At 34.9% G+C, this 27237-nt stretch overlaps 5 protein-coding genes across 6 annotated transcripts; 1 reads left to right on the forward strand and 4 right to left on the reverse strand.

The window, feature by feature from the left end:
• Window positions 1-382: 382 nt before the first annotated feature.
• LOC114370382 (F-box protein At2g39490-like) lies at window positions 383-2203 on the reverse strand. Of its 2 annotated transcripts, XM_028327707.1 has the most exons (4): window positions 1868-2203; window positions 1356-1678; window positions 944-1099; window positions 383-829 (listed from the first exon to the last, which is right to left on the reverse strand). In XM_028327707.1, exons 1-4 carry the CDS (start codon window positions 2136-2138, stop codon window positions 602-604), a joined length of 978 nt encoding a protein of 325 aa, XP_028183508.1. In that variant the 5' UTR covers window positions 2139-2203; the 3' UTR covers window positions 383-601. The 2 variants fall into 2 exon arrangements, with proteins under 2 accessions (XP_028183508.1, XP_028183507.1); XM_028327706.1 differs by having other exon boundaries at window positions 1356-2202.
• Window positions 2204-4101: 1898 nt separating this feature from the next.
• Window positions 4102-5729, reverse strand: LOC114369537 (aquaporin TIP1-3-like). The gene is made up of 3 exons (XM_028326765.1): window positions 5597-5729; window positions 4751-5001; window positions 4102-4565 (listed from the first exon to the last, which is right to left on the reverse strand). The coding sequence occupies exons 1-3, from the start codon at window positions 5727-5729 to the stop codon at window positions 4191-4193; spliced, it is 759 nt and encodes a 252-aa protein (XP_028182566.1). The 3' UTR covers window positions 4102-4190.
• Window positions 5730-6861: 1132 nt separating this feature from the next.
• On the forward strand, window positions 6862-8768 carry LOC114369811 (photosynthetic NDH subunit of lumenal location 1, chloroplastic-like). Its single transcript, XM_028327068.1, has 8 exons — window positions 6862-7012; window positions 7108-7204; window positions 7553-7636; window positions 7777-7850; window positions 7937-8059; window positions 8140-8211; window positions 8293-8389; window positions 8495-8768. Exons 1-8 carry the CDS (start codon window positions 6959-6961, stop codon window positions 8596-8598), a joined length of 705 nt encoding a protein of 234 aa, XP_028182869.1. The 5' UTR covers window positions 6862-6958; the 3' UTR covers window positions 8599-8768.
• Window positions 8769-9435: 667 nt separating this feature from the next.
• LOC114369810 (ABC transporter B family member 20) lies at window positions 9436-19457 on the reverse strand. Its single transcript, XM_028327067.1, has 11 exons — window positions 18839-19457; window positions 16984-17038; window positions 16729-16904; window positions 16418-16618; window positions 15125-15384; window positions 14732-15042; window positions 14409-14629; window positions 13946-14286; window positions 12900-13687; window positions 12581-12822; window positions 9436-11354 (listed from the first exon to the last, which is right to left on the reverse strand). The coding sequence occupies exons 1-11, from the start codon at window positions 19211-19213 to the stop codon at window positions 10125-10127; spliced, it is 4200 nt and encodes a 1399-aa protein (XP_028182868.1). The 5' UTR covers window positions 19214-19457; the 3' UTR covers window positions 9436-10124.
• A 1241-nt stretch (window positions 19458-20698) lies between these two features.
• LOC114369320 (beta-hexosaminidase 1-like) lies at window positions 20699-26876 on the reverse strand. Its single transcript, XM_028326531.1, has 15 exons — window positions 26369-26876; window positions 26194-26277; window positions 25726-25761; window positions 25082-25193; window positions 24899-24969; window positions 24620-24750; window positions 24128-24144; window positions 23933-23981; window positions 23678-23778; window positions 23405-23464; window positions 22911-22944; window positions 22352-22450; window positions 22018-22077; window positions 21680-21930; window positions 20699-21032 (listed from the first exon to the last, which is right to left on the reverse strand). Exons 1-15 carry the CDS (start codon window positions 26720-26722, stop codon window positions 20860-20862), a joined length of 1632 nt encoding a protein of 543 aa, XP_028182332.1. The 5' UTR covers window positions 26723-26876; the 3' UTR covers window positions 20699-20859.
• Window positions 26877-27237: the final 361 nt, after the last annotated feature.

Genomic DNA, 27237 nt, shown 5'->3' on the forward strand with positions numbered 1-27237 from the left:
AAATGTATTTATTTTATAGCATAATTAATGCTAAAATCGTTTAATCAAATCTCTTAATTGATGTTAATAAATACATTTACTTTTTTTAGCATCAATTAATATTTTATTTTATAATTGAAAAATGATTTTTAATCAAATCTCTACTAATAAATACGATTTAAGTACCAATTTTGCTAATAAAGATGACGAAATCCACTTTCTGCACTTATTTTGTCAACGAAGATGACAAAATCCACTCTGCCAAGCCTGTTTCGCCAACTCCAATGACGAAATACACTCCAAAACAAATTCCTCACGCAATATATTTTAAAATGGACCCTTATTGAAGAATAGTTTGTAAATGAAATCTAATGGTTAATTTTCCTACATATCATAAAAATAATTCAATCAAAATCACTCTTTGCCGTAAAATGAATCATACCATATTTAAAGATGTGCTGTCCCCTACAAGATTACATTGCAGAAAAGGATATATAGAAACAAAGGCTCCAAAAGTGACATATTTTATCTCTTCTGAATTATAACGCTATGCCAGCCCCAGCCTGAAAGAGCATGGGAAATGACTTGTTCATATAATTTTCCTTTCTACATAAAAAAAAAATCACTGCACGATCACTACATTCAAGCAACTCTCATCCGATGTCTCTATCTTTGGAGGCTCTCCCTTGACTAATTCAATCAATTTCTTTGCCACTGAGATTTCATCCACTCGATTTGTAAATCCCATAAACTTTATCCGTTTTAGATGCTCCAATTTTGTACTATATTTAGTTTCTTGCGTTAAACAATATGAATTGGACCGTGGAGCCGAATAACTTGTAGAATCATTCTGCATCCATTCGGTGATAGAAAATAAAAAAAAAGTTAGAAATTAAAGTTTAGAAAAGAAACTATATCAAAACAAGAGCATCAATTACTTTTAAGTTCCGAGCATGAAACCTACCGTCACAAAAAGTTGCTCCAAGGCAGGACATAATTTCAAAAAGGAGACTAAGGTGTCCATGCTATTTTCACCCCTATGGTTGTGAATCCACCATAGCTCTCTTATTTTATAGAATATAAAGTTCCCACTTGGAGAAATCGATGGCCATATCAATTCCTGCAACAAAACGCTTCTGGAGTTAGTTAAATTGTGTATAACTAAAAACGAGACATCCTAAATTCAAGTCACTACCAAAAAAATATAGAGAGGTGCAAGCATTCCCATTTCCATTATAATTTTTCATGTATGATAAGTTATTGTAATTTCTTTCTATTAGCGCCTAAAAATTAAGCTCAAGTTGTAAATTGGCCAGATATATAATTGCATTAAATGAGCAATAGTAGACGAGAAATAATAGAAATTAAGAACATACCTGAAAAGTCCACTCACATAAAGTGAGAGCTTCACAATTCTTTATTGTCAACAGTGTTTGGTTGAAATATTGAGCCTTGAAGTCAGCACAGCTTGGTCCAAGTCTGAAATTAAGCATGGCATGGCTAAGGTTGAAATGGGATTCTGGCCAAATCGTTGGAAGAGGTCCATCAAGTCTGAAACTTTTAAGCTTAGAAGTTCTAAGATGGAGAGACTTCAACTGGGGGCAATCTAATATGGTTAACTCGTGAAGCTTTGATTCAGACTCAATGAACAAAGATTGCAACCCGGTGCACTCAACAATCACCAACTTCTCAAGATGCTCTAAATTTGAAACGATGGAGGAAATCAACTCACTAGTCAAATGACTCACTGATTTCAAATAAAGAGTTTTGACTAAGAAAGTGGGGGGGACAGTGTTGTGTGTGATGTGATGCTTGTTGAGTATAAACTTGAGCTCATACTGCTTTTTGAGGTCTTTGATCCCAGCAGGGAAATCAAGAAGAAGCTTACTGTTGGTTGCAATGGATGCAAAGAGTGCAGTGTCTTGATCAGAAAAGTGAAAATGAAGTTTGCGAGGATGTTTTAATGGATCAAGCTCTTCAAAACGAGACAGAAAACCAGCAACAACACTAGCTACGTCGTCTTGTGTGCTTCCATGTCTAACAAGGGCTTGGTTCCACAGGTCTCTCCACCTAGTAGATATGAGGCTGGTTTCTAGTGGCAGAAAAGAAACTATGCAGCTTAGAATTTCATCTGGCAAATTGCTAAACGGATCCTCCATTGGAGTCTCTAAGATAGTGGATGAGAATGGATACCTGAAACAAAAGGGTAAGTGGTTTTATGAGATTAGAAGACTGTATTTATATATTCAAAAATTCCACCTTCCACTTTAATGACTATCTGTTTGTCTTGTCTTGGTGTTTATTTTTCCCATTGAATTCAATTCTAAGGACCAACGCTATGTTTGACTTATTTGTTTGAATAAGATATTATAATAGGGATGTGTGGATGTGCGTATTCCACAACCTGAGATAATATGCTTAATTTATTTTCAAAGTCAATGATTTTGGTGAACTTTAAACTTAAGTGAAACTAAGTTTAGTTTTTGCACCGGTTTTAGTTACACGGGAATGTTAATTTTAAGCTTTTTTTTTTTTTTCCTTCTAAAGTGAATTTTGCTTCACAAATTAAAGTGAATTATGTACATTAAATATTATTGATCGAACAGAAAACTAATGATAAATATCTTAATATATACTATTTGTTATAATATTATGCATATACACATTAATTTTTTTATTAACGATAATTATTAGTTATTTTGTTCACTTTAGAGAAAACTGATCCTTTAACTTTTCGCCGGTACAACCAATTAAAAAAGCCTCAAAACTCACCCCATACGATAAAAGTCAACTTCTATTGTAATATTTTTATGCAATATTTAGTGTAATTTATAATGCAAGGATACTAAATTATAATAAGAATTTATTTACTAATTTTTAACAGTTTAATGTTAATACATTATTGGTGTGAATTTTAACACTATAAATAATTTAAAATCATCATAAATATAATTTATAAAATAAATATTATAAAATTTAAAAATTAAAATTAGTTTTAAGGCATTGTATCATTTTATTGTCTAGTATTCTAGTCGAATAGGATCAGTATAAATGACAAGTATTTATTTAAAATTTGAACTCCAAATATACAGTTAAGATAGAATATTATCACCACATCAGGTGATCCACGCAAATATATATTATTAACTAATTAAATTTAGTTTAAATGTAATTTTTAAAATAATCAAACAGAAGTTAATGATTTTATAATATATGATAATTCATAATTAATATTTTTAATTATATGATAGTGTAAATTGGATGGGAATCTAAAACATGAGTATATTCTAATTAAATTTTTTTTACCAGAACACCCAATTAAAATAACAAATATCTGTGTAAAACTTTTGTGTATATCGACATTGTATATTAATTAAACGCAAGTTTAAAACTACATACCTCTTTCTTTATTTTTTTTATAAAGAATTTAAACCTCTAGTACTGGTACTACGACGTTAAAAGAGCATTAGTATAAATTTATAAATACATCTTGCATATAAGTGTTGGAAACTATAAATGCCATTTGAAATGACTTTAATGATGACATGCATGGTCAAATGAGACCAATTCCAGTGAATTCAGGTGGCTTTTAATTAAGTACTAGCTTGTATGCTTGACAAAATCGTTATATTTATAATAATTTTTAATAACTAATTCGCCTAAAAAGTAGACTTTTCAACCGGCGAGGCACTCTTAATATTAACCTAAAATGACTAAATTTTCGGTGCAAGCTTGTAGATATATCATGGACCAATCAAATTATATGCTTTCAATATCATATATGATATGAAGGATTCTTCTTAAGTAAATATTAACAAAAAATAATTTTCTTGTAAAATTTAGTGGAAATTTTCCTACCAAATCACCAGTTCTTGATGGCAAGAATTGGGAAAGAGATACACCCAAATGAAGGTGTTATTTGTTTTTCAAGATGAGTTTGATGTAGTGACAAGCAGGTATCAACCATCGAGTGAAGGTTCTAATGAAGTCCAAAGGACAACTTACAAAAAGAATTAGGCTTTAGTAACAGTTCGCTTTACCTTTCATGGCTGTTGCCATTGTCAATCCTTTTAAGTTCTATTGCACAAACATGTCCATATTGATAAAGGGAATTCTAAAAAATTAAAAAAAATAAAATGTTTCATTCATTCAGTTTTTCACTTCTCAAAATGGAGAGCACCAGATTACATCCATAAATACGGGGGGGAATTCTAGAAATCACTATTTGAAAGGGGTTCATGACCATCATCACCAATGAAGATATTATCATAGAGAATGGCAGCAGTAGCTGAACCAATGAATGGGCCAAGCCAATAGACCCAGTGATGAGTCCATGACCAGTTAATCAATGCTGGCCCAAAACACACAGCTGGGTTCATGGATGCTCCATCAAAAGCCCCACCAACCAAGATGTTGGCACCCACTATGGATCCAATTGCTATTGGGCCAATAACACCCACATTCCCCTTCTTTGGGTCCACTGTAGTAGCATAAACTGTGTGTACCAAGCCAAAAGTCATCACAATCTCAAAAACCAGTGCATTCCACACTGACACACCAGAAGACAAAGAGAAAGCTGATGTTTCCTGCACAACACAACTAAAATTAGAGAAAATATGAGGTTGATCTAGTGGTGAAGGAAGAGAGTTTCAATTCTCCGCTAATAAAAAAAACTAACAATTGGAGATCTTGGGATGAAACTTGGAAATCATTGCTTTCAACCATGATATGATATGAGTGTTTAAATTAAAGCTTAAGAATGGGTGGTTACCATTCCACCAGTAGCAACCTTGAGAAGAATGCAAGCAACAACTGAACCCAACAACTGTGCAATCCAATACAAAATACTTCTCAAGAGGGTTATGTTTCCTCCTATGAAAGCACCAAATGTGACTGCAGGGTTGACATGACCACCAGAAATGTTCGCCCCCACAGCAACCGCCACAAAAAGCCCAAATGTATGAGACAATGATGCAACTACGAGACCGCCAGGAGTTGCCGGTCCATTGCCGGTAAGTTTGCCTGCCACAATACTCAACAACTAGTCACCAAACAGGCCATAGCATCCTATAATTCTCACAGTGCTGGGCATCCTATATCAACAACAATAGAGTCTAACAGGAAAATCATCGTTAGGACGACTTTTAAGGTGATTTTTTTTATTGGAAAAAGTCTTAGATGAGTTGAATCTCGGAAACTTAATCAAGACAAATCTGAGATTCAATAATCGTTTACAGAAATATTACTTTGAGATTATTCTTTAATAAGATTCTGATATCGATAGTGAAAATCAAAAACACATCCTTGTGAGTTTGTTCCTTACCACTTAAACTAGCATTTATTAGTATTAAAGTAATTAATATAGAAGTAAAAAAAAATATATCATGTATTATTTATACATATAACAATATAAAAGTTATTTGCATTGTTAGTGCGTGTATTACTTATTCATAACAATAGCAATATGGAAAGAGAGGACAAAACACGTTAGGCTCATGTTGAAAATGGGAAGTTCTATTGTTAATTGTGCTAACTGCATTTTTAACTTGTATTGGGACAAAAACAAGTCTCTAAATTCTTAAAAATGAGTGAATGGAAATATGTACAGGGTACTCACTATAGGCCATGCCAGAGCCTTGTCCTGCAAAGACAAAAATGAGCATAGAGAAAAACTCTGCAAATGCTGCTCTGATTGCAGCAGGATTGCTAGCCTCTCTAGGCGACCCAATTGCAATTCTATAGACTGCCATTATTAGCTAAGAAATCAGAACCTACAGAAACATAAGACTGTGTGCTTCTTTCTTGGTTTTCTAGTTTGGTTAAGAGTGAACATAAAATTGTGAGAGCTTTGTTTTCTCTTAAAATAACAAAATTAACGGCTAAGGAAACGGTCCAACTGTTACCCGGTAATACTGTGTACATGTGCTTGCATGCAATCTAGGAGTACGGAAAGAAGGGATCTTCATGCATGGCAATGGATTCCTAATTTTGACACATTTGTGGCTGTGATTTGATGCTGATCTAACTGCATGGTAGATCAAATCAAAGGATTAAGATGGCCACCCTTCTTCATAATACTTTGACTAAGATTTAATTATGTGGTGACACCTAGATAGAGGGGTGTGTTAAAAGTCCCACATCGAATCAAGATAATGCGGAGATAAATTATATAAGTGGGGAGCAATTCTCACCTTACAAGTCAGTTTTGTAAGGTTTAAATTAAAGTCCAAACTTATTTTATATAACTAAGGAGTAATTTTCACCTTACAAGAATCATGAAATAAATTGCACGGATAAAAAATTTAAATAACAAGCAACAAATAAAATATTGTTCAATTAATGAATTCTGTAGAACTTATTCAAACTAATAAGTTAGATTTTCTTCTTTGTTTTCATTTTATTGCAGTTGTTTTCAATAATCAAACTCTTAAAAAAATAATCATATTTAAAATGAAGGACCAATGTCGCCATGTATATTTGTTATCGGTCTTTCAAGTCGCCACTTAAACCTATGGTCAATATTTGAATTCAACCCACTATAATAACTGATTTAGTATGACTGCCATCCCTATTGCACATGTCCACGTAGGAACGTAGTTTCAAGCACCAAGCTGCCATTAAGTTATCCAAAAGTTGATACAGTAATTTTTCTACCATTATTATTTACTATTACTCTATTAATTTTCTGGTATCTATGTTTTTGAAAAACTAATCCAGCCCAATTTGTTTTTTTAAAGAACTCGGGCCAGAATTCTTTTGAAAACCTTGTTCAGAACCACTTCTGGGCCAGCCCACTCGTCACTCCACCTCAACTCTCACTGTGGCATTATCCAATGACAAATATTGAAAGAAAAAAGAAAGAGAAAAAACATGTTTCATTGTCATATGACCACATGCTCCTAGCCACATCAAAGGCCTAAATTCTATCATCATCCAGTAAACACTATCTCAATAGTGAAGCTCTAAACCATTGTCAAGTATGGCAGTTTCTTCGTGCTCTTTGAGCTGGATTTCACCCTGTTTATCCCATAAGGTGTGTGTGTTGAACATTTTTTTCAATTTCATTCGAACAATGTTCTTTATACACACACAGCTCATGCTCAAATACTCTACTTTGCACTATTTCAGCTAAACTTACCACATACAAATTGTTTGCCACGCAACACTGCAACTTCCTCTTCCAACACTGTCTTTTGTGCATTGGAGACAAACCCCAGAGGAGAAAGTAAGAACTTATACTGATTTTACTTGTGCAAAACTGCTTGAAAATGTGTTCATTTGAAACACAGCAAAATTAATTATAACCAAGATTCAGGGACATCCCAATCAATTTCACTTTAGAATGAGTATTTCAATGTCTGTGCTAGTCATAGTTAATGATCTTTAATTCTTTACTGAATTTTGATAAGAAATTCCTCTTCGAATTCACTGTGACATCTAGAAAATTCAATCATTTCCTAGTTATGATTTTGGTAAAAAAAAATAAGAGAGAGAGAATTGGATGATAAACAAATTTATCCTACCTAATACTGGATTTTGAAAGAACCTATCTCATCTCCTTTATGATTTTCAGTCTTCTGCCAGAGAAGACCGCTACTGTTGGGCGTTGGAGCATTAACTGCAAATTTACAACCAATAAATTTGGTCTTTGCTCAAGGTATTCATGCCAGCTGATATGATCATATTTTTTTGTTATCAGGTTTCACTTCACTAAATGGATCCTTGTTCATATATAAAACTGAGAGACTAGTCATAATCTTCTGAAATTTTGAAATTCTATTACTCTTTGTCGTGTAGAAAAACCAGACAGATACCGAGCTTTTGTGGACTATGAAGATGGATATTCTTACGTATATCCCATTGATTGGAAGGTAAGAAATAACAATCATATTAATGTCACAGAAAGTATAGTTACAGCCATAAAATTTCCTACAAGTTTGAATGTATCTCCCCCTAGGAATTTGACTTCAGGGCTCATGATTCTGCATTCAAAGACAGATATCTACAGTTACAGAATGTAAGGGTGAGATTTATACCAACTGAGAAGAAAGACATCCGAGAATTGGGTCCCATGGAAGAGGTGATGCTGCAAAATTGTGTCCTAAATTCCTAATGTTCTATAAGTCTAATTTATACTTAACCAGTTTGTATCTTAAGCAGGTTGTATACGATTTGGTGAAACATAGATACGCTGCACCAAACCAAAGACCAACAATAAATGACATGCAGGAGGTTTCTTCTCACTTTAATTCTTCCTCAATGTTTTTTAATTCTGAATATATACTTACAACTATTTTTGAATTCTGAATGCAGAAAACCATAGATGGAAAACATTACTATACCTTTGAATATATACTTACATCACCAAATTACTCTAGTGCCTCCTTTGCAACAATTGCTATAGGAAATGGTATTTAACCAACTATCTCCTATCTCAATGTCTCACAGGCCTTCATAAAATGTTCCCTCATGGACATGGTCCAATGCTACCTAACAACGAGTGTTTTTTTTACAGGAAGGTACTACACATTAATTGTTGGAGCCAATGAAAGGCGATGGAAAAGATTTCGAGATCAGCTTAAAGTGGTAGCAGACTCCTTTAGGCTTCTTGACATCTGAAATGTCACATGACAATGCAAGACATGTTTTAATTTGCATACAGATCAAGTTTGAAATATCTGTATATCAGAGCAAAATAAGTTTTTACAAGTGAATGATATGATATCTTCTACCATACCAATAGAAATTCTCTTTCCGTACGTTACATGCAAAGGTCGTCAATTATAGCTAGTCTAAAATTTCACTATTTTGCGGTGCAAACTCAAAATTTGTTCCTCGTCTATTTTTGCATTGTTCCGCTGCTATGATTTATGGAATTCTAGGCCCGACAATTTGTAGAATGATGGGTGTCACATATCCTTGGACCACTAGACTAGTTTTCCAGGTTTTGATGGAAGCCAAGAAGCCAAACTTTTTTATGCATTTGGTTTAAATTTGCCCTTTTACAGTTTTATACTATATTTTCTTTTAAGATAAGATTAGGCGCTCGTCAGAATGACAATTTTCTGTTATCCGGTAATCTGTGGGGGACTGTTCCATCTGTGGTCTAAAGTTTGGGAACTCTTTCCTCGTGGGACGGGGATGAAAAATCTCCCCAAGTAGATATGGAATGAAAGATCATAAGATAAATGAAATAAAAACATCATATCATTGTCAGGGAAACCAATTACATTATATATTTATTAGAAGAAAACGAAACAAATCTAAAATGATATAAAAGAACATCAATACATTGATCAAAGAATCATGAGACTTCCTACGAAATGTGGAACCGAATATTGGATGTGAAGCAGGTCATTAAAAGATGTGAATCTCACATTTGCAGGTTGAATAATGTAGTGTAATTCTCCACAGTCCACAATCGTCTGTTTATAACTTTATATAAGTAGAAAAGTCAACAAAAATAGCAAACTAGTTTTTTATTTAAAAAACTATAAGAATATCTCAAACTACTTGACAAAATACACGTGGAAATTTGCATCTATTATCCAAGGACAAAAAACTCGTGAATTCGGGTAATTCAAAAACTAAAGGAATTGCTTCTAGACTATCGCTGTGTATATACAGAGATTTTATAACACTTGAGACTGTATTTTCTACAATTTTCACAAATGAAGAGAAAATAAATACAGTAGTGAACAAGTCGTCATCCACGCTTGAGAGACAGGAAGAGTGAAAAGAAAGTCTTATAGAAGAGTAACTCAGCTGAAATAGTGTTGATTCCGCCGCCTTCCTCTATCAAAATATACCGTGGAAACAACACCGTCAGTCTAAACTGCTTGCCTCCAAAAGAATATGCATCCACAGCTTCAATACTCGAGTCTCAAACCAACCAAATTCCAAATTCCAAATTCCAAATTCCTATCTTTAATTCCTACACTACCCCTGCCAGAGTACCCTCTTCTTATGCCTACCAATGTCGAGTGCTGATCCAATACTCCCATTCTTGCTACATGCAAGCCTCCACCTGACAATGGAAAATTCCATCAGGAGCAGCAATCACCAGTCATTCAACTCATTCAGTATATGAAACGATTCTCATGAACCAACATTAGTTGCGCCTGCTCACATTATATACTCCCATTCTATACAAGCCGATGCTGGCGCAAAGCCTTACCAAAATGAGGTTGCATCAATCGGACATACAGACCATTTTTTGCCACTAATGAATCCTGGGTCCCCTCCTCCACTATCCTTCCTCCGTTTAGAACTACTATGTTATCCACATGCCTCATCATCGCAGCCCTGTGTGCTATTAAAATCGTGGTTTTGTTTCCCATTATTAGGGTGTCTAGAGCCTCTTGCACCACTCGGCTTGACTCAGATTCAATTGATGAACTAGCTTCATCCAACAACAAAATAGGAGCATTTTTAAGCACTACCCTTGCAATTGCAATTCTCTGTTTTTGTCCTGGAGTTAAGTCAACACCTCTCATTCCAACATGAGTGTCATAGCCATGAGGCAAGCTACTAATGAAATGATGAGCATTTGCTATTCTTGCAGCCTCCTTCATTTCAGCTTCACTGGCATTATGCCTGGCATATATGATGTTTTCCCTTATGGTTGTTGAGAAGATAATTGGTTCCTGCTGAACCAAACCAAGGTGGCTCCTCAACCATCTTAAATTATATTGTTTCAAATCCCTCCCATCTAGCAAAACTTGGCCAGCAACTGGATCATAGAATCTCTCAATCAAAGATATTATTGTGCTCTTCCCTGATCCCGAAACTCCCACTACAGCAATTGTTTGTCCTCCATTGACTTTGAGACTAAAATTGCTTAACACCAACACTTCTGGTCGAGAAGGATAACAAAAATCAATATTTTTCAACTCAATGCTTCCATATACATTGGGTGGCTTCAGTGCTGAGCTATCATCGGGATCAATCTTAGGCACACGATCTATAATTTCAAACACTGACATGAGAGATTTACGTCGCTTAAGTATGTAAGGAGCCAACCCAAAAGGCTCCACAAGGGCAAATGTAGCAAATGAGAAAACAATGTACTCCTTGAGAGCAGTAGGTAGATCCACATAACTCTTATTTACACATATTGCAGTGTACCAAAGTAGAAGGGCATTACAAGCAAAGAGCAGAAACTGCGAAAAGCCAAATGCAAAACCAATGGCCACTCCATGAAAAAAGCTTTGCTTAAATATTTTATTTAACTGCAACTGGTAGAGTTCCATCACCTTATTACCAGCACAAAATGCAACAACAGTGTAAATATTCCTAACTGCATCTTCAAGAACCAAAGAAGCCTTTCTATGCATTTCCTGTATGCCCTTTGAAAATCCAGCAAGCCACAATTTCTGCAAGATCAAGACAGATGCATTATGCAAACCATCAAAGCAAATTAATAAAAAAAAAATCATTATGCCTAACCAGCATTATTAGTCATTCACATAGTTAGCAAAAGCAGGTCCATTAGTTTTAGTAATTGAAATTAAACATAAATTGACATAAATAAGAATTTCCATCAATGAAAATGAAACCCCCCATAAAGAGGTAAATTCAATCACAGTATCCTTGATCCTGCAAGGAAATAAAATGCAACAAAACTTTGATTTCCAAAGGAGAAATATTAAATCTGTTGAAGAATAAAATTAGCAAAGACACTGCCAAATTACACTTATTACAGACTATTGATAACTTAAACATGAAAAGATATATTACAAATTATAATTGTTATTTATCACAATGCCACAGGTAATTTCAAATATCAAATTTGTTAAAACAACCACACCTGAATGTGCATTTAGTTTTCATCATTCAAGACGCATGCATTATTTTTTTAATTTGGAAAAAGATAACTGGACACCCAAGAGGTGCTGACACCTAGAGAGAGATAGGAACAGAGCAGACAAGTGAATGGATATGATTGATGATGTGATGTAACGTGAAAAGAGAGATGGAGAGAAATAAGAGGTGTCAATAGGGTGTTTGTATTATTTGGGTGTCCAAATATCATGACTCTTTTAACTTCACAGTTAAATAGATGCAATCACGCAAATGAATTATATGAAATAGAGTGATAAAAAGATACACTGATACACATGAGTGAAACAGTGCCTTTTTTTTTTCCTTTTCAGCCTTTCCTTTTTAAACATTAGCAAGCCTCACACAAACCCAGACCCTAACACACTTCAAGACTTATGGATTTGGTATCATTCATGAGGCAAAGGAGACACATTGTACTAATAGGTCATACTAACTAGCAATTTACCTTAATTGGCTTCTAATGAATGCAATAAAAAAAATAAAGATGATAGGCCATATGTTTAGAAAATAGTGCAAGTAAGGAAAAACATCCACATTTCATTTTCATTCATGACTTGAAAAGATCCCCACCTGATGGGAAAAGGCTTGGCTGTTGTTGATAAGAAAAGACGTGGGAAATTGGAAATATATGTTTCAAAAACATTGAATTTTGAACAGGCATAATTTTTTACAGACTGTGTTGACATGAAAAAGAAATACAAGCACAACCCATCCACCTGCAAAATTACATTGCAAAATCAGGAGAGCGGGTGCAAACCTGGGCAAGAGCAGAAACACAAAGGACTGGAAGTGTTGCTAAGGCCACAAGTGCTAATCGCCAGTGCAGCAAAACACCAATGAGAAAAGCAACAATAACAGCAGCACTGTCCTGAATAAATATGGAAAGTCGGTTACTGAATGCCGCTCGCACAAATGTAGCATCATTGGCCAAGCGCATGGATAAATTGTCAGCACTATTTTCCTCTTCATCAAACCATCCAGTTTCATTGCGAAGCATGGCTGTGATGTTATGAAAACAGGTTAAGTAGAGTTCAGAAGTCCAATTTTTTTTAAAAATAATGTTTAAATCTACGCACCTGAGAACATCATTCTCCTAACTCTTTCTGTCATTTTCTCCCCCATAATACCAAAATAGAAATGCTGTAAAAAGTTGGCAACAACTGTCACAATACCCATGCAGGCAATGATCAAACACCATTTGTTTATCTCCCCTTGTAAGTGCTGAGCTTCATCAATTCTATAGTAATCTGTCACCACCAGGCCAATAACATAAGCAAGAAGGGGATTGAAAGAACCAAAGATAGCAGCACCTATGCTTCCTAACACAGCATAAAGCCACTCTGCAAAACTAAGCTCTGCTAGCCTCCAAACTGAGGGTTGTTTTCGATGCCTTGCATCCTTTGTTTCACTCATTTTCACTGAAAGATCATCAGAATGACTATCAGGTCTGCTAAAAGTCTGTGAATGGGAGCGTTCATTTTTAGGATCAGACATTAAAAGAGGTGAAACGGGGGATTCTGGGTCAGAACCATTTGATGTTTGTCGATGCACACATTGAACATCAATCTTGGGTAACTCTGGTAGTCTCATTTCAAAACTATCCTGCCTTTTTATTGATGGCTCCTTATCTGATGAATCTAAAGACTGGCCATTTTCTATTAACTTCTCAGATGGTGGGCTCCGGACTTTTGGTGATTCTTGTGAGTTAAAGAAGCCATCTGAAGGCCGAAATATGGCAGAAACTCTCTGAAGAGAGGGTGACTTTATCATTTTAGGAGATGAAGGTTCTTTGAAGCTATTACTTTCTGAAGAATCTTTCTCAATTTGGAAAGTTGCAGTCTCCTTGTAGTTTCGAACAGGCATCCTGGATGATGAACAAAGTGATTTTCTACATGCAAATGGTGAAATCTTGCAAATATAAAAGCATTAAACATTGCCACTTCAACCATAGCGTAACGATTATTAGTTTATTACTATATAAAATCATTTTCTTAACAGACTATTGCCACTTCAACCATCACAATATCTGTTTTTTTTTTTTTAAAAGAGCCATGTTATATTCTCCATAAACAAACAAAGTTGCATAGAAAAAGTAGAAGCATGATTTGAGGCAGTATCAGACCTCTTGGGAAGTTTTGTGGCCTCTTCACATCGAAGAAGCTCTGCATATAAGCCATCCAGGGTGAGTAACTCATCATGAGTACCCATCTCAACAAGTTGACCATCTTCCATAACAGCTATATAATCAGCCTTCTTTATAAGACTAAGCCTTCGAGCAATTATGATTGTTGATCGTCCCAACATGAGGAGATCCAGAGCCTCCTGAACAGACCTCTCAGCCTCAAAATCAAGTCCACCAGTAACCTCATCAAGCAGAAGAATGGATGGATTTAAAAGCACGGCTCTTGCAATAGAAAGTTTTATTTTCTGCTCTTCTGTCAAAGCTAGACCAGCCCTGCCAACCTGAAAGACGGAAGCCCCAGTTTACGAGGTGAAAAGAGACTCCCACCAAAAAGGATATAATTGAACATACAAACCAAAAAAAGAACAATAGGCTTCATATGATCATGTCAATCAAGCTTCACCTGTGTGTCATAACCTTTATCTAATGAGCTGATAAAGGTATGTGCATGAGCTATTTTAGCAGCCTCTTCAATTTGATCCATGGTGGTATCTCTCCCATAAGCAATGTTGTCTCTTATACTCAAACTGAGTAAAGCAGGTTCCTGGGTGACCAGTCCTATTTGGCTTCTTAACCATTCCAGTTTCATATTCTTTATATTTTCACCATCTAAAAGAACTTCCCCTGAACCACAGATTGGTATATTAATCTAAATCTGAAATGACCTATAAAGTGCTTTAGATGAAATATAGAATAAATATGCACCATCGAGGGGAAATCAATTACCTAATGTTGGATCATAGAACCGCTCCATGAGGGGAATAATACTACTTTTTCCAGAGCCATTTCTGCCAACAAGTGCCACAGTTTTTTTAGCAGGGACAGTGAGATAAAACCCACTCAAGATAGGGATTTCGGGGCGAGAAAGATAACTGAAGTAAACATTCCGAAACTCTATATTTCCTTGCACAGAAGCTGGAGCACTGCCATCATGATTAAAAGATGAGGATGACCGGCTTATCATCTCAAACAGTCTATAGGCAGCTATTCGCCCTTGATCAAATGAGTAGAAATTTGTTGCTGCTTGATTCAATCCCCTTAATCAAATTATAAAAAATTGTAAGCAAAATGTAACACAAATAAAGAAGAAGAAAAATAGAAGTTGGGAATGATGCTCACAAGCCACTTAGAATCACAGCAAATAGAGCTGTTATAATTTCACCACCATGAGCTTTTCCATGTATAATCAAGAGCCTTCCAACCCAGAGTTGTAATGCACAAGAACAAATTGCAAGCCCATATGTAAAACCAAGGCCAAGTCCTTGAACAAGACTTATTAATATACCATATCTAAGAGTAGCTTGCAGTGATGTTGCATATGAATATTTAGCCAATGTTTCATTTGTAAATGCATACAAGGTCCTTACATATGAAACTGCCTGCATCACAAGAAATTATACACATTCAGAACCGATGGCACAAAAAATGATTCATCAAATAATGAGAACTTTACCATTCTTTCCACTTCACGAAATTCAAACCATTAATAAAGAAATCAAGGCAATTGTATTCATTCCCTTCCAACCATAAGTAAACCTCAAAACTGTTCCATGTATAGTCAAATCAACTAAATATGGATCCAATGAACCAGGAACACAAATAGAAGCATGGACCAAAGCTATAAATATCTCTTATATGTGCATAATCTTAGAATCTGTGATAACTTATCCATGATTACAAACAGAAAGTATTAGTAGAATCTAGAAGCATTATATTTCACAGATACCATTTCATAAATTGTGACTTAGTTTTCAATTCCTATTTAAAGGAAAAAAGATCATGATGATCTACCCTCAACATGCAATCAGCAAAATAGAGCTTCCAGCCTTCCACTATTGAGTTGCAGCATAATGCTGGCTTTTTAAGGGTGTCTGTGTGCCTTCAAATGGGTTAAAGTATGTTCATGACCTCTCTTTCGCATTATGCTCATGTCTGCTAGAAGGAAGTTGCTAATATTCAGAAAGGTAAGTGTAACCTTGCTGCAATAGAAATTTCTTTTTAAAAAACATCTTATCCTCACCCTAGTAATATTTTTTTTCTCTTCTTTAACAAAATTCTCTTTCTATAAAAAAAATAGATACCATCTAACTAACAGACATCTCAAGCAAGTCTTATTCCATAACATGGTAAAGAAAAACAAAAAATTTGATTCTATCAAAGACATTCTCCAGAACTTTCCTCTGCATGCCCCAAATTTTACTACACTTACTGGATGAATAATATTACAAGGAAAGATAGAGAATCACATACATGATATCATGATATGAAAGACTTCCAAACTGATTTAAATCCTTTCTTTCTTTTGGTGTTTAGTAAAATTAAAATCAATTGAAATCTACAATAGAATTGAATCTATGTATAAAGCACTCATCGGTTCAATGCAAGGATGAATAAAATTTAACAATTAATAACCTGTTCAGCAATGCTGGCTGCTTCAGCATATGCATCTTGAATATTCTCGGCAAGCCTATGGAGGAATATATTTGATATTCCTCCTGCAGCAACGATAAATGGACCTGTAGCTAATGTTATCAATGCAATTTGCCAACAATTGATGAAAGCAATAACAAGACCACTGAAGAATGTTGCCATATTATGAATATAATTCCCAACCTGTATCATCAAAAGTCAATACACACTGTATGAAATGTGTGTTGAGATATTATCTGGAAAGAATAACAAATTTACAAAGGAGTGAATATACACAAAAGAGCACAACAAACCTTTTCACTGAGAGCAGACTGAATGAGCAGCACATCACTCAATACCTGACTCACAATGTCTCCGTTATTTCCATAAGTATCAAAAAAGCTCATATCTTGGTTAAGTAATACTTGGACATAATTTGATCTGATGACAGCAGTCTGCCGTTCTCCAGTAAGAATCCAACATGAAACCTCTATTAAACAAGAAAAATTAGTGTTGCAGGAAACTTAAATTCAGCATCTAATAAGGAACGTTACTTGTAATTAATTTACCAATCCAACCAGCAGCAAAAACTCCCCCAGCAATATAAACAATGGTTAATGCAAGCTGCAGAAGAAACAAGGGTAAATAAGCATATAAGTCCATTTTTCACCTCTGGTTCATAAAATTAAGTGCCTTGCAAAATAATTAAATACGTAGTTATGATATCATATGGTTCAACCACTGAATTAACCAGTTGAAAAATGAACAGCCATACTGTTCAGTTCCCTGGTTGAAGCAAGTTTAAAACACAAACCTATTATTCATTACTTGTGGGTTGAAGCATGCTAAATGATGTAACTACTTTTCTTCTACATAATTATTATTTGCACACCTGCTCACAACAGTAATGTATTTGTAAAAAGTTGAGTGCTAGGGTATGCAAGACACACTAGCATCAAGAAAGCCTAAGTTTAAAGGTCAGATTGCCTCAATTTAATATTATTTACTTAATTTACTTAACATTGCAATGATGATCGTAACATTTCAAATATCATACCTAGTCGTAATTGTTAAATTTTGAATTTTTCTATGCAAGGTCTATTTTGGTAATTTTCTTAGGTTGAATTCAGGCTTAGCTTGTTTTCCCACCATCATAGGAAGTCTAAATCCTTATAATATAAGGACTGTATTCCTTATTCTTGGAGGATAAGTCATAGGCATCCTATTGAATAACTGCTAATGTTTTTCTCCTTATATGCGCCCAAAAAGAGAAATGAAATGAATAATCAATTTTATGAATAACCCCTAGGTGAAATGCCTAGGTTTATTTTCTTCTGCTTCTTAGCTATTGTTCAACTTTTTCAAGTTTTGCACTCTACCCAAGACTTACTTTCCTTGGCATATAGCAACAAAATTCATCCATCAATACCTTAATTAATCCTTTGTTTGAATTTCCCCCAAAACCCTTTAAACGTCCGTATACCAGCAATTGCTGTTGACAGCACACAAATATCCAGTGAACTGACCCTAAAATCCCTTCCTGTGCACAAAAATTGCCCTGCCTTAAATGGTAGCTCAAGGTCTCACACCCAACCATCACGTAGCATGCTCCTGCTCAAACTCATCAGACAGCAGGTGGAGAAACCAGGCTCTAACTACCCACTCATAAAAGCCAGGTTTGATGAAAGGGGCAAGTTCTTTGAATAGGGTTTTCAGCCTTCCATTCCATGTCTCACATCCTCACCCCTAGTCCTTCTCTCTGGATTCCCACTCTTCCCATTTTCTTAACACTTAACACTTCACTTCACTCTCCAAATGTTCAAGTAATAAAATCATCAATGAGTAATGACTAACCCAATAAACAGTAAATTTATAACAACAAAATAACAGGCCAAAAATATAACAGGAACAGGCATCATAAGGTGTCAGGTTAAGTCCCACGGGCAAGTTTGGTTTCTCATCCAACCCCTTGACGCATGATCTTTTGAAGCAATACATACACTGTAGCTTTAACGTTTTTGATGTAGAAATTGACATGAATGTGGTAATCAGCAAGGAACCAAACACACACGAAGTTGCCAATGTTTAGTTTGAAAACCCGAACAAAGTATCAGAAGGGCCCTAACGACTAAGAAGATCCATATGATACACAGACCAGGAAAAAAAAACCCTTACAAAAAGGAAAATAGGGGAAGGACTATGCTATGCTTAGTGTAGTCAGGTCAGTTTTCAATGGAAGTTTAATTGCTGAATCACCTCAAGCTACACGGCAACCAAGTCACTAAAAACTAGAAAAACTAAAAGCACGGTACACAACAAGACTTAATTTCACTGCCTAAGGTAAGCGAAATCAAATTACTAAGAGCAAATTAAAATCTAGAAGCTGTGCACAACAAAAACTAGGGTTTTGAAACGAAAACGAACCTCCTTAAACCTGTGAAACTGCTCTTCCGGCGAACCCTGCTGAGGAACCCGGAGAACCTTGGCGAAGTAGTGCAAGTAAACTACGAGAGCGGTGCCGTGCAAGGCGGCGGCGAGGGAGCCGACAAGCATGAGAAACCAGTCGAGGCGGTCGGCGCAGGCGAAGAGGCGGGAGAAAGGAACGGCGGCGGGCGGAGGCTCAATCTCGTCGGCCTCCTCCATCTCCTCCTCGACCTCCATGGGCTGAGACGTGGAGGTCTCGGCACCGAGGTCGAGGTACGGCGAAGGCGATTCCGGCGGCTCGGACACCTCGGAGACCGGCGTGAGAGGCTGTATATGCGGCGGGGACCACCCGAACAGTCCCCGAGAAACCATCATCTCCGATCACACAAACTAACTCGGCGCGAAGAAGAAATGGAAAACAGATCGCACGCGAATTCAGAGCTTTCTTTCTTCTGTTGAGGACTTGTGAGGTGGCGGCGCGTGGGTTGACTCGGTCAAAAAAGTTCCTTTTAAGTTTGGGACTCTTCTTCAGCTTTGCTTTCTGTTTTCTTAAAAAAAATTGAAATTGAAATACAGCCAGTGTGTGCTGTGAAATTGTGATGGCATGCATCAAGAGCTGGAAAAATGGAGGAGGGGGCCTTATGGTAATTTTAAAAAGGCTAAATGTCTTCACAGCTGGACCATGTGTTCAGGCCCCTAGTCAGAGTCCATGGACTCACACGTGCTGTTTTTTTATTTGAAGAGGGAAGAGCTTTTTTAAAATTATGTGAAGGATTACATATTTTGCTAACTTGCGGAAATGATTAAATTAATCACATTTGGAGCTCGATGACGCAGTTTCAAATGTGAATAATACTATGCTGCTATATATTATACTAGTTTAATAACTCTCTTATACAAGAATATTGATTTGTATATGTGAAATGAATAATTATAATTTTCATGTATTTCTTATTTTATAAATATATATTTGTAAAAATAATAATTGTGAATATTCATATAAAAAAAATAAAATTATTGTGAATATTAAATATTTTTATTTCATTTGTATAAATTTGATTTTTAAGAAATTTTATTATATTCAATAAAATTAATTGAAAAATTGTTAGAAGTTGCAGAGTTAACTGATATATGAAAAATTAACTTATTAAATTAATAAAAAAATGATTTACTTTAAAAAAAATAATAAGAAAAATGAATAAATATATCAAAGATAAAAGTGAAAAAAGATATAAAAAAACTATAAAAACTAATATTTTAAAAAATAATAATTAAAGTAACATTAAATAAATGGTAAAAACTATCAAGAAACAATTAAAAAACTTATTTATCAAACAATTAAATCAATTTTCAACTAACAAAAAAATAAAAAACTAAGTACTTTATCGAATATATATTCATTTATGGGTCTTATATGCTACTAATGTGGGGTCACAACGTTAGCCTTTAAGTGAGGGAATTAATTTTAAAAATATGTATGATATCTTTAATGGATGAAATGATAATTTAATTTATCTTTTACTTTCTACTTTTTTTTTCAGTTTTTCAATTTCTACTTTAGAAAATTGATACGTGAGATTCACATAAGCAAAACAAATCAGTAACTAAAGAAAATAAGTGACATGTAAAATGGTTGTCATATCACTTGTATCTATTAGAATACTACTAATAGACCGAAAAATCTAGAATCATTCATGAGACAACATTAAAAAAAAGGAAAACAAACGATCTTGGGCAAATGTCAATTTTGAAACAAAATGCTAAAAAAGATGAGAAAAGTTTATGTTATATTAACAGCTTTCTTATAGAACAAGCGCAAGCATTCACAAGTCCATTAAAGTTGCATTTAGAAACAGATCATAAACAAGCGAACAAGTATTATTTATTGAATTCAACAATAACTTACAATGTGATTGTTGTGAATTCACCACAAAGCTCTAACGTTGACTAACCCCTAGCCAGATAAACATGAGTTACATTCACAACAGTCTAGACATACACAGATGAAGCATATGATAAGTTTATTGTTCAAAGCATGAGCCTGGACCAACAGGAGCAGTTCTTGCAATAAAATTCTTGACAGGAGCAGCTGGAATCCCTCGTCTATTCAAGAGACATCTGAAGTAATGCAACCGCGGCAATGCAATTATGTTAACATTTCCTGAGGTAGAATCTCTCCGACTCCACAAGCGTTCTGTGGAAAACAAGTAATTGTTAATTTTGCATGATCAAATCCAGCACCCTACATTTCCCAATTCCAACATCCTTTCCAGTTTTCCCAAAATTATGTTTAACAATGGATAAATGATAAAGTTAAGGAAGCACCCTTTCATAAGTCAAAAGATTGACATATTTTTAAGCCTTCATACTCATGTATCAAGCAAGAGAGACAGAAGGAAACTTGTTTTTGCTTCAGATAGTGGTGCATCAAGCAAGCAATAGCGAATACATGAACCCTTCAGATGGCTTGCATATTTTACCTTCTATTTGAGTGAGAGTCTGAGAGACAGAAGGAAACTTGTTTTGGCTTTTCTCTTTTTTTTTTTTTTAATTAAATAGAAGAGTGAAATGACACTCAACTTTACATGAACAATTGTACTCAAGGTAGGTTGGCCATTCCCAGTTAAGGAAGAAGCAATTAGTTATGGTTTATAAATATGCCTTCACATATTTCAAAACAAAGTATAGCTGTGTCAATTCCCTCGTCCATCCTCAGAACTAGCAATTGCAATTAGGAAAACAGATATTGCATATTCAATAGGCAAGGAATAGGCTTAAACAGTAAAACTAAGAAAATAATACAAGAATGGTGAACAACTTCGCATTAGTAATGTAGCTAACCTGCTGCTGCTGCTGCTCGAGGCCATATTGTTTGCTGAACATCTGATGTATCAGCTGTCTCACCCCACATACAGACTTCTCCTCCAAGTACAAGTTTTTGTTCCGAAGCTTTACGTATTCCTTCTAGTGGCTCGGCAGTATAGACATCATCCCAAGGTACATCTAGATGGTCAAGATACCATACACCTTGGTTACTGAAAATACACCTGAAACCTTTTGCAACAGCCTTTGGACAAACCCCAGGGCCCAACCTACAGTATTTACTTGGAGTACTTTATTCTGAAACTGAGATCTTTGAGTTTCATACAAAAAATAAAACTACTTAGACAGAAATTCACCAGTTATGCACTACAGTCCGTGGATGGAGCTTAGTTGGAAAAGTATTGAAGGTTTCTTCCCTGAGAAGTTACATAAAAAAGTCAAATCTAAAAAAGATGTCAGCATTTTAAGAACACGGTATAGTAAATAGAAGTAATGTTTCATAATTACTGTAGTTTTTCACAGTCGGAATAATATAGATATTGTCATGTTTGTGAGCATGCAAGATATTACTGGCATTTGAAATACTATAGGAGATATCATCAAAGGATGGTATAAATGAGTTTTTTATGTTATGATGCTATTTTTTTTTTTTTTGTTACAATGATGATGCTATATATACATTGATCATACCAGTTTACTGGACTCCAATTTTTTGTAAGAGCTATGTTTTGAGCCTTCAGTACAAAATATTGATAGGCATCTTTAGCAGTCATGTTGTGATTCCGAAGCCTGCATCAGAGATATAATCACATCTGAACATTGCTTGATAGATTGACAATCAATCGAATTCATGGATCACGATGGTTAATTTCTGGAAATTTGACCACCATCTTAATGCTCAAAACTAAAAATTTAGTGGCTGAAAAAAAAAGGGAGGATAAATTCCTCTACATGCTTCACAAGCAAATAATCCCAAAATTTCAGTTGATTCTGAAGTATGACAACTGATGTTGACTTTTTTTTTTGAAGATCACAACTAATGTTGACTTGAATACAGCAATCGCAATCCCTTCCGAATTATTTTTCTCTCACCCTTGGATTCGAATAGTTAAATAAAAAACAACTACTTGCTAAGTCGAATTTCATATTTTGAGTTTCCATAGCATGATAACTCAATGCCTTTACCGCCCTAGGCAACAAAAATCATCATATAATGTAATGAATTAGTATAACAGGTTAAGATTGGTACCATTTATTCACTGTGGAAGTATTAGTCCAGCAATCTGTCAAAATAAATTGCAATTCCTCATCAGTTAGCATTGATACAAAATAGCTTAAAAATTACACTAAACTAAAAATTACTTTTAATTATAATAATTATTATAAATGTTGTGAAGTCAGTAGTCACTCACATGGGCATTGATACACATTTTAACAATATAATGGACAAAACTTAAGTGCAGTATCTTGTGTGCTTTTAGTGTTTTTCTCCAATTAAAATTAAAATTTTGCCTCAGTAGCCTATGCACACTAAAACTCAATATTAAAGGTCGGTGCCAGTTATCGACATAAAACATCAATTTTAATTAGAGAATAGCACTATAAGCACCTAAGGTGCTATATTTAAGCTCCCCTATAATCATTAATCTGAAGTTGTGCTAACAATAAAAATGTTTCTCAGGCAATTGGATGATAACTTAAGCTTTTAGATCAAGCAGCAAGAAGAGAGCCATGCATACTGACCTGTATTCACTTCATCACCTCCCAAGTGAAATAGTTCAAATGGAAATATTTTTCTCATATCTGTAAAATTTAGAAAAGGAGAATGAAAGTTAATTTTTGAGATCACTGCATACAATAATAGAGAAAGATATGGGCATAACTAGGGATGTTCAATGGGTGATTTTGACAAACTGCATAATACTGATAATTTTGCAAGGTAGAGCAACGGACAAGGTGGAGCGGAACAAGAAATAAGTTAAATATATATTGATGCATGTTTTATAGGAACTTAACCTGTTAGAATACCAGAAAGGACATCAAAAGTAAACTTCTTCGAAACATCTAGTGGCTCCTTACAGGAGGGTGATGGCCAAAGATCAGGATATCCAATACCCCTAAACAGAATCGAAGAAAAGAGAAACCTTAATACATTTTTTATGTTTTACTTTGTGGTTTTCATGTAGCACCATTTTCAAGACATTATAATAACTTTATAAATCTACCAGACTATCATCTTAAGAAAAAATATGCCCATGATATAAACTTTACCATGATGCTGCATGACCAGGGACATCCACTTCCGCCATCACATTTATGCCTGTGATAAACCACGCAGTTAATGAGAAAGATGGAAGGCATAAAAGGAACAGAAAAACCCAGAAAATTATAAAATCATGGCCTGAAATGCAAAATGCTTCCAATAATATGAAACAAAAACTTCAAAAGGATTTTAAGATACCTCACCTCTCATTTTGGAAAAGCTTTATATCGAGGCAAAGTAAAACATGAAAAGAGAACACAGTATTAGTCCAGGTTAGATTCAAAAAGTCAACTCAACGATGGTAATTGGAGAGTAACAATTTAATAAAAAGCATGGATCAATTCATCACCATTCTATAATATTATTTTGGAATTACAACAATATATTTTCCACTCTCCTCCCCTTAACCAAGTTTCTTATACAATTACTTTTGTCTAAATTTTCCGGATCAAAACTTTTAAAGATTACAAAATTAGTGACAGATATATAAATAGTTGCAATTTTCTTCGCAACTAGATAGTTTGAGGCGTAGATGATCATATCAAAGACTTGACAAGTATGTTTTACTCTTTTCAACTTGTTTCCGTTGGTAAATCCCCCTTGCCCATTATGAAGAAGTAGCCAATAAAGTTGTTATGATTTAAAAAAAAAAAAAGCTAATATATTGGTAGGAGATGGAATGAGGTGAGACTTACTTGACAATTTCGTATGCATCCTCTACTGTGTAACGTTCCCACTTTGTGTATGAACCTTTCCACAAATTTGGATAAGTAGGTACTTCAAGAGGAAATGACTGCTCGTCTATGATGTGCCAATGTAAAACATTCTACCGTGTATAATTTTTTTACATAAGCATTACATGAAACAGAGTAGCATGGTATGCTAGTTAGGAATTAGGATACACTTCTTTGGTTTCCAACTGTCATAAACAGCCAAGTGGTAAGGAAAATAAACTTAATTGACATTTATCTTACAAGTTTAGCGTAGGACATAGATTCAATTATCTGCTTAATTACATCAACTGGTAAATAGTGCCTTGACGTATCTGCAAAAAAAGAAAAAGAAAAAAAAAACATAAGTATCAACAGAGCCTCAGAACATAGCACATGAACACTTGCAGAATGTAAATTTGTCTCATTTATAAAATTTAGACTCACCCAACATAAGCCCACGGTATGGAAATCTAGGTTTATCAAGGATGGACCAAGGTGCCTTGTATATTTGTACTGTTTTAGTTGTATAATCAAAAGAACACAACTGGCTGAATGTCTGGTGCATCACAAAAGAGGAAAAGAAATGAAGGAAATAGGTCATGCACAACATAACAAGTTTGCCAATCTTTCAGAAGGTAGTGATTCCTATGTCCACAATGCATATTGAGAAACACAATAACAATGATAGTTCAGTTTTCATTTTCAAGGGTGAAAAAATATATAATAAAATTAAGTTTAAGCAAATTACTGTCTATATACCAATAGTTATGTACGTTAATGTTAGTTCATAATTTCACCGATTAAGAGTGACAAGAACTGCATTGTTTCCAACTGCTGACATCTTGCCCAATAGACATGAACAGAACATATTACAGATTTTGCCAATCATTTGGAGAGAAAAAAAACTAAATTATGAAAAATGAAGATTGCACACAAAATTTGAAAGTTATCTAAAAGAGTAAAAATAATAATTTAAGCAGAAATATCTTAGTATGTACAGCACCTTTTATCCCTCCATTTCATGCTAAACAGCGAAGAGAACAAAGAAGAAAATTTTGAGCTGATTGAGATGCAAATTCCATACATACCTCTAATCCACGCAATGCACCAAAAACAGTATTTGCCTACAATAAATAAAATCACAAAAACTTGGATGATTAATGGTCAATTAAAAATGACAATTATTAAAGAAATAAATAGATAAACCGCATATAGCAATTTATTTATTTCTGTCCATTAACCGTAAGAAGGGAAGCACAACACCGTAAAGAGTCATTATCAATCAGTTTGTGACCCTAAAAACAAAACTCTTCAATCAACAAGTGTTTCACAAAATTCCAATTGCTAGTATGTGGCCTTTTAGAATGGTGTTGACGGATTGGTTGACTAGTTCATGGCACAAATAATTACGGCATTAAACTAAGAAATACATATATAAAAGGAAACTAGTTCTAACTTAGGAAGGGAAAGGGGCAGCATAACCTTCGGAGTTTAAGTATTCATTACCCTACAGACAACATAATCTCATTGAATATTCATATAAAAACAAACCACACCTCAATTGTGACTTGCCCAGCACCAGAAAGCGCTTGGGCTCTTGAGACGAACAAATTGTAGCTTTCATCCACTCCAAGTTGAAGCTGAAACACAAGTTCCCAACCTCAAAATCAAAACTTGATGAAAACCCAGGAAAGGAAAAACAAAACAAAATTTAAAAAGAAAAGAGCCCACCTCCTCACTGTGGGAATGAACATTGATGCTCAATCTGGTAACATCATAGACAGGCCTCGGTGTTCTGAGAAAACTGAACCTGTCACCATGCTTGAAGAGGATCCCTTTGTATCTATGAAAAGCATCTCGAACAATGGCAGAAGCAGCACCGTTGCCAGAGAGAGAGAGTGCAGGGTCAACAGAAAGAGAGTCATTGCCGAAGCTGAATTTTGCAGGCAGAGGCCAAATGAACGGAAGAGGCTTATGTGGTTGTGGGATTCTGGCCCCAAGAGCTTGAGAAACAAAGAATGCAGAGCAAAAGAGGAACAATGTTTGAAGAACACTAGATGATGTTGGTATGCACAACAACCCCATGGCTCTGTGAAGACTTTGAGTTTGAGGAATGGTTGGCGTTTGAAGCGCTGAGATGATGCATTAAAGAGAACGTGAATGTAACAAACATGATTATTATTGGAGCAGTTAATGTTAAGGGAAAAAAATTGAGGAATCTGATGCTGTAAGAAACAACCATAGTGTAAGAATCATTAGCCAGGTAAAGTAATGTAAGAATAATTAAATGTACACAACAGACAGGAAAATAATATAAAGATTATTTGATCGTTTTACTGCATCTGTGCTGTGTGTGAGATTCCTTTACGTTACATAATGGCAAAGAAGATTTCTCTTTTAGTGCATAAATAAAATATAATTAATTGTGAACGTTACTTCAATGTCATGTTATTATCGTTGGTGTCCCGTGTGTTTATTTATGACCGAACCACTTTTTGTTTATCTTCTTGTTCCTGGCCATATCAAATAAAGTTATAGTTGAACAAGGAGGCATGATGATAATATTATATGTGAAGGAGCATACCATAATCTTTTTGAAT

Source organism: Glycine soja, chromosome 10 (assembly GCF_004193775.1).
Source record: "Glycine soja cultivar W05 chromosome 10, ASM419377v2, whole genome shotgun sequence".
Classification (NCBI taxonomy): domain Eukaryota; kingdom Viridiplantae; phylum Streptophyta; class Magnoliopsida; order Fabales; family Fabaceae; genus Glycine; species Glycine soja.

Bases quoted from the DNA above. Each gene is read 5' to 3' on its own strand.
- LOC114370382 (XM_028327706.1), bottom strand. From the start codon at position 2,138: ATGGAGGATCCGTTTAGCAATTTGCCAGATGAAATTCTAAGCTGCATA. The intron at 1,100-1,355 runs GTATGTTCTTAA...GTTTTGTTGCAG, and splicing joins TATGTGAGTGGACTTTTCAG to GAATTGATATGGCCATCGAT. The intron at 830-943 runs GTAGGTTTCATG...GAATGGATGCAG, and splicing joins TGGAGCAACTTTTTGTGACG to AATGATTCTACAAGTTATTC.
- LOC114369537 (XM_028326765.1), bottom strand. From the start codon at position 5,729: ATGGCAGTCTATAGAATTGCAATTGGGTCGCCTAGAGAGGCTAGCAAT. The intron at 5,002-5,596 runs GTGAGTACCCTG...GTATTGTGGCAG, and splicing joins AGGCTCTGGCATGGCCTATA to GCAAACTTACCGGCAATGGA. The intron at 4,566-4,750 runs GTAACCACCCAT...TGTGTTGTGCAG, and splicing joins AGGTTGCTACTGGTGGAATG to GAAACATCAGCTTTCTCTTT.
- LOC114369811 (XM_028327068.1), top strand. From the start codon at position 6,959: ATGGCAGTTTCTTCGTGCTCTTTGAGCTGGATTTCACCCTGTTTATCC. The intron at 7,205-7,552 runs GTAAGAACTTAT...TATGATTTTCAG, and splicing joins GACAAACCCCAGAGGAGAAA to TCTTCTGCCAGAGAAGACCG. The intron at 7,637-7,776 runs GTATTCATGCCA...TTTGTCGTGTAG, and splicing joins AAATTTGGTCTTTGCTCAAG to AAAAACCAGACAGATACCGA.
- LOC114369810 (XM_028327067.1), bottom strand. From the start codon at position 19,213: ATGATGGTTTCTCGGGGACTGTTCGGGTGGTCCCCGCCGCATATACAG. The intron at 17,039-18,838 runs GTTCGTTTTCGT...TTTCTTCTGCAG, and splicing joins AGTTTCACAGGTTTAAGGAG to CTTGCATTAACCATTGTTTA. The intron at 16,905-16,983 runs GTAAATTAATTA...CTTGTTTAATAG, and splicing joins TTTTGCTGCTGGTTGGATTG to AGGTTTCATGTTGGATTCTT.
- LOC114369320 (XM_028326531.1), bottom strand. From the start codon at position 26,722: ATGGGGTTGTTGTGCATACCAACATCATCTAGTGTTCTTCAAACATTG. The intron at 23,465-23,677 runs GTTAAGTTCCTA...TAAATTTTACAG, and splicing joins CCTTTCTGGTATTCTAACAG to ATATGAGAAAAATATTTCCA. The intron at 21,931-22,017 runs GTGAATTTCTGT...TAAATACTGTAG, and splicing joins CGGACTGTAGTGCATAACTG to GTTGGGCCCTGGGGTTTGTC.